Source organism: Eurosta solidaginis, chromosome 1 (genome assembly GCF_040869045.1).
Source record: "Eurosta solidaginis isolate ZX-2024a chromosome 1, ASM4086904v1, whole genome shotgun sequence".
Classification (NCBI taxonomy): Eukaryota; Metazoa; Arthropoda; class Insecta; order Diptera; family Tephritidae; genus Eurosta; species Eurosta solidaginis.
This window is the reverse complement of record NC_090319.1, coordinates 210,024,447-210,038,797: the sequence shown is the minus strand read 5'-3', so window position 1 is coordinate 210,038,797 and position 14,351 is coordinate 210,024,447. Positions and strand designations below refer to the sequence as shown.

The 14,351-nt window shown below is 37.4% G+C and overlaps 1 protein-coding gene across 1 annotated transcript in view; it reads right to left on the bottom strand.

Moving 5' to 3' along the window:
- LOC137239628 (uncharacterized) overlaps positions 1-14,351 on the bottom strand; it is a 548,208-nt gene that overhangs the window by 106,809 nt on the left and 427,048 nt on the right. The window contains exon 8 of the mRNA XM_067765157.1: positions 1,655-2,027. Within this exon, the coding sequence (XP_067621258.1) occupies positions 1,655-2,027 (373 nt within the window). The remainder of the gene's footprint in view (positions 1-1,654; positions 2,028-14,351) is intronic.

Genomic DNA, 14,351 nt, shown 5'->3' with positions numbered 1-14,351 from the left:
TATACTTAATATTTAATAAGTCATGAGCTTGACACCGGGTTGTAATAATTGAATATTCAATTACTATGTTTTTTTTTAAGAAAAACTGAAGAGAAAGAAACATTTACTGGCATATTGCGATGGTACCATTTCGGAAACCGCCACGTAATCATCATCAGGCGATTTCGTAATATTATCAAAGGTTTCGTCGAGATTCGAACCACGAATCACACGGCAAAACTGCAGTTGCCTTCACTACTAGGCTATCCTGCTTGTAATTGTTTTCTTGCTTATTTCAATTTATCTCATTTTTACACTAACATCACAATTGAGACATTCTGTTTCTATATTAATTTGTGTGTTATGTAGATTTGTTTTTGTAAAGTCCTTTTTTCGTTGCGAATAAGAAGGTTTGTAAACTCGGGCTCAGTTTTACATATTTATGTTTGTTTGTGTAATGGTGTGTTCAATTTGTACTTAATATATAAAAATTCAGGAGCTTAACACGGGCATGTAATAATTGAATATTCAATTATTATGTTTTTTTTTTAAGAGAATCTGAACAGAAAAAACATTTACTGCAATATTGCTATGGTACCATTTCGAAAACCGCCACGTAATCATCATCAGTCAATTTCGTAATCGTTGGCGTTTTCTTGTTTTTCGAGAGTCGATAACTTCGCGAAATCTCAGACCCAATACATATTACTTATTTATACATTCATAATTTTATTCTCTACATTTTTTCACGTTACAGACGATTTACACATTAACGTTTATCAATTATTTTATATAAATTATTGCACCCTGAATGCATATGATTTTAAAAATTTTCAAATGTGGTAGTTCTAGAGTTATCCAATTCGAGTGAAATTTTGAACAGCTCATTTTTAGACCAAAGCTTATTATACTATGTTCAGATCATGTTTATTAGACTTTACTATATCTATAAATAACTGCCTAGGTACTTAGTGAATTCCTTTATTTTCGTCAATTTTTCTTGTAGTACAAGTGCTAATTTATAGGTATGCCACATAGGAGTTAAGCCACATCAAAATAAATAAATGTTTCATCGTCACAAATGTAGATATCATATAATCTTTCTTTGTTATGTGTTTTTTATGTTGTATTCTGGAGTCATCGTTACGTTTTTTAATATGTCAGCGTTATATTTGCATAATCCGTACGCAGGTGATCCAGTCGCTGAAGAAATTGGTTTCAGCGGTGTTTGATTTATAAGTTTTATTTTCTCCGCCTTTGTGTTGTGTATGAAATTTCAAGTAGAGGTAATGATCTACACTTCAGACACTGCACGTAACAAACACACCGACGGACATAAGATTTAACAGGTGATTGTGAGAATAGTTACAAACATTTGTTAACAAATAGTAACAAACGAAAAATAAAAATAATTTTCGTTTTATTGTAAAAAGATTTAAGGGTCGCCAAAAATTTCAATTGTCATCGAACAGTTATTATAAAGCAACGTTAATAGGAAAAAGCTTGGTTTTTACACTTGTTTCCCTAGTTATATGTATCTTAAGATCATTTAGACTTTACCGAAAAGTTGACCGAAAGACTGTGGAACTTTTCATCGATATATTAGGACAAAAAAAAACATATTTAAATAAATGTTGTAAAAATAAAGTAGGACGGGAGTTCTATACATACTTACCATTTCCCATTTCCATACCGGCTTCATCCGAGCATTTCGTATTTTTCCAATCGAAGGACTCAAGAAAAATATTGTGGGTTCTGTTTACTTCCATTTGATATTTTAAGCAATCCTTTTGCGGGTGTATATAGTTCTCCAAATTCAGTAATATTAATGCATTATTGTAACGCATTTTGCTTCTTTGATCTTCTAGATAAATTTCACGAGCAATGTTGATAAAAGCTTCTGCACATGAAGGGCTAAAAAAATTCCTCGTTTTAAGCATTGCAAAAATAACATGCAAAAAATCATGTTTATGTCCATTTTTAATATTATTGTCCAAGGATGCATCAAGGAACGTAGTAAACATATTAAATGTTGTTGCTTCGATCGCCTAAAAATATAGCAAGTTTTCGTAAAATAGTAAGTTTTCACTCAATCTATTTGTATCCCATAAAAAGTTAGGCCGTACTTAAACATTTTTTTTTTATAAATCTTTATTTGTATGAATATTGGTGGAGACGGTTGTAGAAGTAAGGGCACAAAGCTTCTGAAATAAGCGCAGTTGCGGTGTTGGATTTGTGGTGGGAGAGAGACTTCGTCGCTAAATACTGTCGTTGACGCTTGTGGATGCAATTCTCGACGTACATAAAAGCGTAATTTTTAAGTACCTTATTCAATTGCGCCCATACACCGACAGAGAAAATGGACGGTGAGGTGAAATATGGACTCTAAAAGCGACTTGGAAAGTTCAGCATCCACAACGAAACCACCCCTAATGGACTGAGGCTGATCGAATTCGTCGTTGCTCGAACCATGGGCATAACCAGCACCGGCCTGAAGCAAAAAATATATATCGAGCCACATGGCTGTCCTCCGATCGCAATAAATGTAACCGGATCGAACACATTGTGAAAGAAGGACGGCATTCCTGCAGTGTTTTGGATATACGTAAAATTCGAGGACCTACCATCGACTCCCATCAATATCTTGTCGGAGCCAAAATACGCGACGCCTGTGCGCAAGAAGCAAAAAAGACAGAGGAAGCTGGACGTGCCCTCTGAGAATGCAAGCTAACCTGGCGGAATGCAGGAGCAGTGGAAGCACATCTCTAGGCACTTCGTACTGCTGCCTACAAAAGAATTGGTTACCGGCAAAGTCGAAAAAACGACTGGCACGATGAAGAATGCTGCCTTGCAACCGAAAGAAAGGACACTGCCTATAGAGTTACGTTAAGATCGAACTCCACAGAACACCACAATAGTGTGCTAACGCTGGAATAAGTGGAAGGAATAAGTGGAGCCTGCAAACTGGCAGGAATAACGCCCGCAAAGGCAACGGATGGTTTTAAGACCGGAGAGAACTCTGGTAATACTAAAACATCGACCTGGTAACCAATGTTCAGAGAGTGCTTAGATAATGGAGGGAACACTGTGCTCTAAAATGTAGAGAACGAATGGAAGGTGGTGAACCCGAGCTCGCAATCTATCATGATGGAATTATTGATTAAATACAACCCGGGTGCTGATGGGTTGCCTGCAGAGCTATTCAAATACGGCAGAGAGGATTGGAATTGAATGGCTTTTTTTTTTTAAATAATGTCCCTCTATAGGTTTTACTTAGCTCTCTTGTTAGTTTGTATGTTCCTATCACAACATAGTTCCCACTGAATAAACAAATTTATAAGATTACAGAGCTATCTTGCAGAGCGCCAGGTTTAAAAGTTACCAACATGGGAGTAAAATTTTTCACAGAAAAGAAAACACCATAAGTGTTCTTTGCCCAGTCCACAAGAAGGGGTTCTTGAAATATTGCAAAATTAGCTTTTTCAGTATCGCATATAAGATCCTGTCAAGCGTATTACGCAAAAGACAGAAGTTCAGCGTGTATCGACTGGTTGGACTTTATAAGTGCGACTATAGACCCGGAAAACCTACCACTGATCAGATTTTCAATATGTACCAAAAAGAATTGACACAGACAACACCTCTTTGTTAATTTTTAAGTCCCCTTCGATAGTAAGTCTGAGCTCAGTTTCCCCGAAAAACTGTGCAAAATGACGTTTAGCAACACCATCAGATCACTCGGAATAGGGAATGGCCTCTCCGAGCCGTTCAAGGCTAAACCAATTTTCGGACAGGGTGATAACTTTAATTTGCTGCTGGACACTAATATATAAGAGTGTGGAACTATTGGCTAATGCTGACGACATTGATATCATCATCATTCTATGAGGATAAAAGGAAGTACCTGCTGTCATCAAGAGGGCATATACGCTTTGGCACTAAAACCTTACTTACTTACTTAATTGGCGCTTAACCGTCTAAACGGTTATGGCCGTCCAACAAGGCGTGCCAGTCGCTCCTTCGCTCCGCCAACCGGCGCCAATTGGTCACACCAAGGGAGTTTAAATCGTTTTCCACCTGGTCCTTCCAACGGAGTGGGGCCGCCCTATACCTCTGCTTCCATAGGCGGGTTACAATAGAAACACTTTCTTGGCCGGAGCATCATCTTTCATTCGCATAACATGACCTAGCCAGGGCAGCCGGTGCGTTTTAATTCGCTGGACTATGTTGCTGTCATATTGATCTGGTAACCTTGCCGTGCGCGGACGTGTTTTTGATCGCTCTTCGAATTGTTATTCTTTTTACTTTGTAAACAAGTTTTGTCTTTTATAAATATTTATTCATATAATAGAAAACAGTTTATAAGTTTAATTTCGTATTAAATCTTTACACAGTGCAATATACATAGTGGCTTTTTGTGCAATTTAAACATTCAGTCTGTGTGTTCATATATCATAGATTTTCACGAAAAATTGTGATAACTGCATACCTTTTTGTTGGTAGCTGCTATTAGCAAGTCATTGTGTGCCCTTTTTGCTTTGTGTTGTGTTCGCTGCTAGCTATACGCTGTCTTGCGATTTGCATCCAGTGCTCCAAAATAACTCTTGCCCATAATTTTTGAACAGCTGTTCAATTTATCTTATACTTATAGTTTCTTTTGCCTATTTTTATTTTGGGTTTGTTTAACTTTGCAATTATGTTGGATTGCTGTGTCAAGAAGTGCACCAATCAAAAGAAAATTTCCCGTGGTGATACTTATGTTTGTTGTTGGCTCTGTGATAATATGGCTCATGTTATCTGTGCCGGTTTCTCTCACATAGGTGGTCGGGTGGTTGACCTAATATCCAGCAAAATTGGACTGAACTGGACATGTCATGATTGTCGTTCCATAGAAAATGACATGCGAGCTTTTATGAGGCAAACTCAGAAAGAGTTCAACAACATTTTTATTGGGTTTCGTGACCTTAACGAAAGATTCAAAACGATGGAGGCTCACTTCAAAAAATTGAAAGTGATATCTGAATCCCCAAAACGAAAGAAATGTATGCCCAACAATGACTCCAACTTGTCTTCGAGTCAGGGGCAAAGCTGTCCTCCTACGAATATCCCTTCAACCGCGTTGACTAATACGAACAGGCTAACCAAAGACGTTATGAACAATGCAGCTCAGGAATCTCCACAAGAATCTACACAAGGTTGTGTCGAGACTTCCAGTGAGACGATCTATGGCAAATTAAACGATGCACGAACTAATAGTGGTACTTTTGCGGCTGTTTGTTCTACGTCACCAATGTTGATTTCGCTGGACTCCCCAATTCATCCTACACCTCCACCGGTATCTTTAGCTCCAACAATAACAGTTACCGATACTGGGGTTGTTGCTAGCGATACAAGTGTACCTGAAAAAAATAGTACGGGCTCGATAACCAACGCTATAACGGCCGCACCTTCCCAGCTCTCTGGTGCGCTATCCGCTACTCCTTCGCAGGTGACTGCCGTGCCACCTCGTAGGGCTGTATTTGTGTCCCGATTACACGCCTCGCTTACCGAAAATGACATTGCTCATTACGTTTGCTCTAAACTTGGTGTTGCACCCACTAGTAACATCAATGTGTATAAATTTAACTTTAAATATGAGAGAGACATCTCCTCATTTAAAATATCCCTTTCAGATGAATATTTCGATAAGGTACTTGATTCCTCTTTTTGGCCCAAGCATACTGTGGTTCACTTGGTCACGAGAAAGGCGAGGGCCGAACCTGTTTTATTACAGCCAAAAAACGGTATGACGAACACAGTAATAACAACACAAAGGTAATTGCTGATCTGTCCCGTCTTCTCATTAATTATCAAAATGTTCGTGGTTTACGATCAAAACTTGTTCCATTCTTCCTTAATTCTTTCAACTTTTCTGCACAAGTTGTAGCTTTTACGGAGACCTGGCTAAAGCCTGATAATTACAATTCTGCGGTTTTTTCAAATAAATATGCTGTTTATCGGCGTTATCGCATCTCTAGAGCGGGAGGTGTCCTTATTGCACATACATACAATCTAACCTATCGTCTGAGTTGATTTCGCTGGACAATATCTCTCATATCGAATTCATAGCAGTTAGGCTTTCATTCGGTAGCTATAGCGTAATTGTTTGCTGTTCGTATATACCACCTCGTTCGGATATGGATGTTTATGCTAGTCATAGCTCGGCCATCTGTGATTTGCATTCGCAGTTGGGAGATAACGATCGACTTGTTGTTGTTGGTGACTTTAACTTGCCAACAGTTAGTTGGGTTAATATAAGTGATTCAAACTTTTTAACTCCCACTGCTCAACATGAGTTTCTCAATTGCTTGTTAGACTCATCTCTTTTACAGATTAACAATGTTCCAAATAGTGGAAATAAAATGCTGGATTTAGTATTTGTGGATGGCTCGGTGGGTACTGCCCTTACGCAAATACCACCTTTATCCCTTCCAGAAGACCCTCTTCACCCTACGCTAGAGATATCACTTGATATCAGCCTACCCCGTAGGATTCAAGTACAGTCTCGTCCCCGATCTAGATGCTTCTACAAAGCGAATTTCATTATGCTCAATGACCTGTTGGCTTCGCATGATTGGTCGGATCTCTATGCTTGCACTGATGTCGATTCGGCTATCTCTATATTTTACAGTACGCTTGATAGCTTCTTTGATACCTGCATTCCTACTCGCTATACCCTATGTTCGAATAAGCCCCCTTGGTTTTCAAGGCAACTTATCAGACTTAATAACATCAAATCTAGGCTTTATAAGAGGTTCAAGAAATCTGGAGCATCTGCAGACCTCTCTAAATATCTAATAGCTCGTTCTAAATTTCACCGTCTTAATCAGCTTTGTTATAAAAATTACTTGAGTTGTTGTAAAGCCCAATTTTTTAGAAATCCCAAAAAGTTTTACAGTTTCGTAAATTCAAAGCGGAAAACTTCTGGGTATCCTTCCTCATTAACCTTTGGAGGTAAAAAAGCTTGCACTGATGACGACGTTGCTGAACTATTTTCTGAGTTCTTTAAGTCCACGTATTCATCCAGTGCTTTTCATTCTGGTCAATATCCCTATCGCTTAGATAGCTCGAATTACATTAGGAATCCTGCTATTGATGGTAATATTGTTCTTCAGAGTCTTCAATCTTTGAAGCCCACCTTTTCTCCGGGACCGGACGGTGTTCCTAGTTGCGTGCTTAGGTACTGCGCCGAAAACATGTATGAGCCTATTTTAAAATTATTTGAGCTATCTCTGGGATCTGCGTCATTCCCGGCACTTTGGAAACAGTCTTTTATTATACCCCTGCATAAAAAAGGTAGTAGGTCAAAAGTTGAAAACTACAGGGGTATTGCTAAACTTTCAGTCATTCCTAAAGTCTTTGAACAGATTGTCACCAATCAACTGCAATATCAGTGTTCTAGTCTTTTATCTCCATGTCAACACGGTTTTATTCGTCAAAGGTCTACCACTACAAATTTGCTTGTATTCACCTCTATAGTTATGGAAGGATTTTTAGCGAACAAGCAAACGGATGTCATCTACACGGACTTCAGCAAAGCATTTGATACCGTCAACCACGAGTTGCTTATTCATAAGCTTGATTTACTGGGCTTTCCGTTTCACCTATTAATGTGGCTGAAAAGCTATCTTTCTAACCGGACCCAAAAAGTCCTGTTCAAGTGCAATCTGTCGGAATCGTTCGGAGTTTCCTCTGGCGTACCCCAGGGAAGTCATCTAGGCCCTTTGCTCTTTGCCCTTTTCATTAATGACTTGCCACAGACAATATTATATTCCCATACTATAATGTATGCGGATGATGTAAAACTTTGCTACACTTACTGTCCTACCGATTTGAGTTCCTTGGATCTTCTTCAGGCCGACTTGGACTCGTTCCAATGTTGGTGCACAACAAATTTACTAGCTTTAAATTGCTCTAAATGTAAGCATATGACATTTCACCGAGTGAAGCCAGCATTGAAATCTTATGTAATAGATGGTACGCCTTTGGAGCGTATATCTATTGCAAATGATCTAGGTGTCCTTTTTGATCCGAAATTGAATTTTAACATGCATATTTCATCTATAGCCAACAAAGCGTTGGGTTTACTTGGATTTGTTAAAAGATGGGCTAAAGAGTTCGATGATCCGTACCTCACTAAGGTTCTTTACACATCGCTGGTTCGTCCAATACTCGAGTATTGCTCATGCGTTTGGTCCCCTGTTTCTCAAAAGCATATAAAGCGTCTTGAGTCAGTTCAAAAGCAATTTTTGATATTTGCATTGCGCGGCCTTAATTGGGACTCAAGTCTCCACCTTCCTCCATACAGAAGTAGACTTCTTCTTATTAACTTACCCACTCTGGAAAATCGGAGAATATTACTGGGGGTATTGTTCATCCATAAGCTCATTATTGGAGAAATTGATTCCGCGGACCTCCTCAGCCGCTTGTTTTTTGCGGTTCCCCCTAGAGTATCCAGACACTACGTTCCTTTCTATTTACCACTTTGTCGACGAAACTTTGCTAAAAATAATCCTCTTCTTATCTGGTGCGCGCACTACAATGACTTGTATAGCTGCATCAGTCTTGAATGTACTTTTGCCACTATACGTAATGCAATACTTGCCTATCTAATTTAAGAGATACAAGCTAATTTAATTTGCCGGCATTTTATTCCTTCGATAAAACACAGGAACTATCTCGCTTAAGGATGGAGGAACATTTATCAACATGTATCATTAAGAAGGAACAAGACAGTACTGTGTTGATTGGAATCTGGTGCATTCCAACAACGTAAAAAACATGCTTTTTCATGAGTCACTGACCGGAATCGTATGGATTCCGGCAGTATAATCTTATGGGTCAGGCATCGAGCTGATTGGAATCCGGTGCATTCCAACAACACAGGTCATGTTACTTTTTTATGCCTTGTGATGGCGTATCCTCATTACACTACTCTTAGCACTGCCGGATTCCCATGACATGCTGATTGGAATCTTGTTGCATTCCAACAGGGAGATTGGAATCCACTGCATTCCGAAATCATGCTGAGCGGAATCTGATGCATTCCGCCAGTATAAGATTTCGGCATAAGATCTTATTTCTGCTCATATTTCTTATTATTATTATATTCTGAAATTAAATAGTAATGTTCATTAATATTTCTTTGTTTGTAATATAACATTGTTGAAAGCTCGATATATCTTAAATTTTATCTTTTGAGTTGTATATTTATATATCTTTTATATTATGCAGTCGACCATAGTTTGTCGTCGACTTTAAATAATAAATAAATAAATAAATAAAAATAAAATGTCTGCGTATAGCCCGTACAGCTCATCATTATATCTTCTTCGGTACTCGCCATCGCCAACGCGTAGAGGTCCATAAATCTTTCGAAGAACTTTTCTCTCGAACACTCCCAAAGCCGCTTCATCTGCTGTTGTCATGGTCCATGCTTCTGCCCCATATAGCAGGACGGGTACGATAAGTAACTTGTAGAGTATGAGTTTCGTTCGCCGAGTGAGGACTTTACTTTTCAATTGCCTACCTAGTCCAAAGTAGCATTTATTGGCAAGAGAATGCAAGCAGAGAAAGGCGGCGGCCTACACTCCGCTGGAAGGAGCTGGAAGGAAAACGACTCAATTAATCTTGGTGTGGTCAAATGGCGCCGGTAGGCGCAGTGAAGCAGTGACTGGCGCGGACTGTTGGACGGCCACCCGCGCTTAAACTGCTAAGGGCAAATTAAGTCATTCATTCATTTATTATTCAAAGACTTGGAGGTTAACAAGTATTATAAGTTCCTAACCCGCGAAGCTGATGAGCTTGTCTGTGCGTCACGCGACTGTTAAATTATGGGATTTGATGATTCCTACAATAAGCTTTTTTAATGGTTTTTTAGAAGGATTTTCCTGTTAGTTGTGTTTGGCAAGTTAAATAGATGGGGTGGCAGTTCGTTTAGAAATGTTGGTAAAATAACCGAGAGCGTATGTTTTGAGTAGTCGTTCAGATATTTTGGCACTCTTAGCCTATTTTCTGAACGAATTCGTGTGGTGTGGGAATGAGAAATTGAGATTTTATAGTCTGTTCTATCATAAAATTCGTGTAAGACTGTTAATATAGATTTAACGTATAAGAGTTGTACCCTGTTGTTAAGCGATATATGTTCTTCGTATATATTTATTTCTTTTTTGCAAGGGTTTTTAAGTTTTACCTTTGACTTTCTTGAAGTTTTCTTCAACCTGTCGACGTGCCCCATGCTGTGATACCACGTCTAATGTACGATTCTGTTAAACCAGTATATACGCTTTGGAGTACCTGAGAGTTGCTGCAGTAACTCAAATGCTTTAAAAAATAAGATACGCTTCGTAATTTTTTCTGCAGATAGGAGATGTGGTCACTCCATCTAAAATGCCTATCAAGGACTACTCCAAGGTATTTGTATGAATCTACGGATTCTATTATTGTTACGCACTGGCAATTTTTATGTTGTTCGTGTAAACACTCATAGCCATGAAACTTGAGGTTGGTTGTAGCAGACTTGATGTGTGGGACACTGATATGCATTACTTTTGTCTTCAGGGCATTAATTGACAAACCGTTGACCACTTAGCTATTTGATTGAGCTTCCTTTGCATTATCTCAATGGCAGTGTCGACGGTTCTGTGTGGAACTAGGACCGCCGTATCAGCCGCATATGCGCATACTTCGCAGTTTTTCAAATACTTTATCATACTATTGGCATATATTATGTACAAGAGCTAGCCTAGTTTTGATCCTTACGGAACTCCGAAGGATACATATTTCTCTGTGTTATATTCTCTATCTATTTTGACTTTATATTGCCTTAGTTCTAGATAACTTTAGAACCATTTCTGCAGGTTCCCTCTTATTCCCGCGTTTTCAAGTGCTTCAATCATTTTCGAGTGTGACAAAGTGTCAAAAGCTTTATAGGCTAAGAGCACGTGACTGCCAGATCTTCTTCATTTTATAAAAGTTGAAATTTCGCCAGTGCATACTTCCAACTTAATCAGGATCGTTGGTCTATCATAAAACTTGAGTCATAGTGGCTTTAACAGATATCGTGCAAAAATTTTGCAGAAAAATAGACCTTTCTTCCGTAATTTTATAAAGACTGATTTTTATATATGATCTTCGTCACGATATAAGAAGCAACTAGGCTCATTGCCAGACACTTTCCATAGTGACTTTGTCCAGCCACACTTTATAATGCAAAACTGTACTTTTTCATAAAGCTAAATACCTTTTCATAAGCTGAACGTTTTTTACGGCAAACGAAATTTCAAAAGTTTTTTTTTAAAGATTTTGTATTCGAATTTCAGTATAAAATTGCTTCGATGTTCTCTGAAGTTTAGAAGGATTAAAAGTATGTAAGTACGCAAAGTGTCTGGCAATGAGGCTAGTGGCTTCTTATATCGTGACGAAGAAAATATATGAAAATCAGTCTTTAAAAAATGACGAAAGAAAGGTCTATTTTTCTGCAAAATTTTTGTACGATATCTGTTAAAGCCACTATGACTCAAGTTTTAAAATAGACCAACGATCCTGCTTCAGTTGGAAGTATGCACTGACGAAATTTTAACTTTTATAAAACGACGAAGGTCTGGCAGTCTCGGGCTCTTGCTCTATTACTAAAATCTATAAAAAGGACGAGATTATGAAAATGTTTACCCAAGTTAGTATTAACTACGTTAGCGAAGTTAACGAGGAGTTTGTTGTTGTTTTCCCCTTTTTGGAAGCCATATTGTCGACTATCGACTATTTTATATTTGTTAACGAAAGCAGACAGTCTTCTGTATACAACTTCTTCCATTACTTTTTCAATTGCAGGTAAAATCACTATTGGGCGATAGTTTTTAAGGTCCGACTTTGCTCCTGCTTTATATATAGGTCGAATCACGGAAGTTTTTAAGAGCTTTGGGACTATTGATTGACTAAGGCTAAGATGAATAAGTCTTGTTATCAGTGGTGCTATCACGGATGCATTTCTTTTCAAGTCTTTGGGCCTAATTCCATCAAAACCTGGTCCTTTTTCACCGAGTTTGCAAATTATTGACAGCACCTTCTCTTCGTTTGCCTCTTCGACGTAAATGGAATTACTTATTTTGCTATCAATCATATTTGTTGTTACATGTATGCACTGCGCTTTTGACACCTTCGTCAAATGCGATTGCAAACTTATCACATATATCCCTAAGATCATAATCCTTGAAGTTTTTAATAATGACTTCATCTATGCTTTGACTTTTCTTACCAATTATCTCGTTTACAAGTTGCCAGGTTTTTTTAAGATCGTTTTTACATTAAAAAAAAATTTTTTTTTTATTATTTCTAGTACGTTGAATCTCTTTGTTAACGTAGTTTCTAAGCTGTTTATAGTATAATTCAAAGCTCTTATCTCTGGGTTTGGATTTCCACTTTCGATACTTTTTATCCCTAGCATTGCTTAGATCTACGGTTTCGCGGGTCATCCATTCATTTGTTTTTCTTTGTATTGTGACAGTTGACTTTTTATAGATTTCTTCGAAAGTGGTTTGCATATTCGAATACATTTTATCTACGTTGCTATAATTTAGGACACAGCTCCAGTTCCTACTCTGTAATTGCTAATCTACTTTTCTACTATGTACTGAACTTGAAACTAGGCTACTTTTGTCTAGGGGCAATACTGCATAAAAGAGAATAATGGTCTGATATGTTGGTTTCGATTATAGAGGATACTATGTTGGCGTCACTAATTCGTATAAAAGCATGGTCTATGCAAGTTTTTGTACCTCTCGCTATTTCCATCCTTGTAAATTCGTTAACAATCATAAGCATGCCATTTGCTGACATCATATTTAAACACGAGTTAGAAGAACTCTGATAAACATTTAAAGTGTTAATATTCATATCTCCAATTACCATAACGCATTCTTCTTTATTGATATTTTTAAGAATACCATCAATTTCGGTAACGAAACTCCTAATGTTGTTCTGTGGGGGTCTGTAGATGGCGTACAGTGTACCTGATATGTTTTTGTCAGGAACTCTGATTGCGAGAGATTTGCACGAGCTCGTGTTGGTATTAATGAGTTCATATACATATTAAGTTTTCTCTTACATACACTGCTATTCCTCTCCCTCTCATGTTCTCTCATTAACATACTCAGCATTAAAACCTCTAATGTGGAATAAACATTGCTCATATGTTTTTATATTTGTTTCCAAAGGCACAGCTACATCTACGCTGTATATTATTTTATCAACTTCTTCCAAAAATGCAGTAAAATTTTTCTTCAAAGATCTTATGTTAAGATGGACGCATGTGAAGTTGTATTCAAAAAAGCTTATTGTATTAATATCATTAAAATTGTTCATTCTTAAATTAGTAACGGAATTCATATTAAAAAAATATGTATAAGAATAAAAAAGAAAGAAAAGGAGGAAAAAGATATATATATGGTATAAATTTAAAAGTAAGTCCTAATATGTTACATCAATATCTAATATATTTTTAATTACGAAAAAGTTAGAGTTTTCAATTTTCTTCGCTAAAATACGCCCCTCCTTAACCCAAACAAATTTCCAATTACATACTCTCGCATTTTTCTTGGCTTCAAGCAGTAAGCGACGGTTTGATGCTGTTAAGCGGTCGCTTATGTATATTCTCTTATCAATGTTGACAGAATTCTTTTTATATCTACTATCTATGTCGCTAGCATAAAGTTTTTTTGCCGCGCAGTCTCCTCAGTTGTTGCTGTTGCTAATACTTAAAAATAATTAAGTTCTCAATATCTTAAGAGTGTTTTTTTTTTGTAACCTGTTCAAGACCTCAAAACTAGGCAAAAACTCCGTTTTTGGGGTACATAAAAGAATTTCGTAAAAAGTTTAGTAAATTCAAGTTAGGACAAAAAATAATTTTTCCCATCTTAACGAAATGGGAAAATAAAAAAAAATATCGTACCCCTTAGAGTGGAGGTATAGGACCCATCTTTGGTAACGGTTTTTTTTTGCAATAAAATAGTAACATTTGAGAGGATAGAAGTTGAAAATTTTTTTCCGGCGCACCCTAAAGCACATATGTTCATATTGGACCTGTTATCACAAGTCCTGCGCGCAAGCAGGAAAATACAAATACGAAACACAAACTTTTCTCTGATTTTCGAAAGATAGAAGACCGACATGTATTTTATAAACCGTTATAGTAGCAAACGTATCCTTTTGTGTAAACACAAAAACAATCAACCTATTGATGCAATTACGCATTACTTAAATTATTAGTGGCAAGTATGCTCATTAATACATGAAGCAGCTTTGAAATCTTCCCAAAATAATCGCACTAACGATATAAC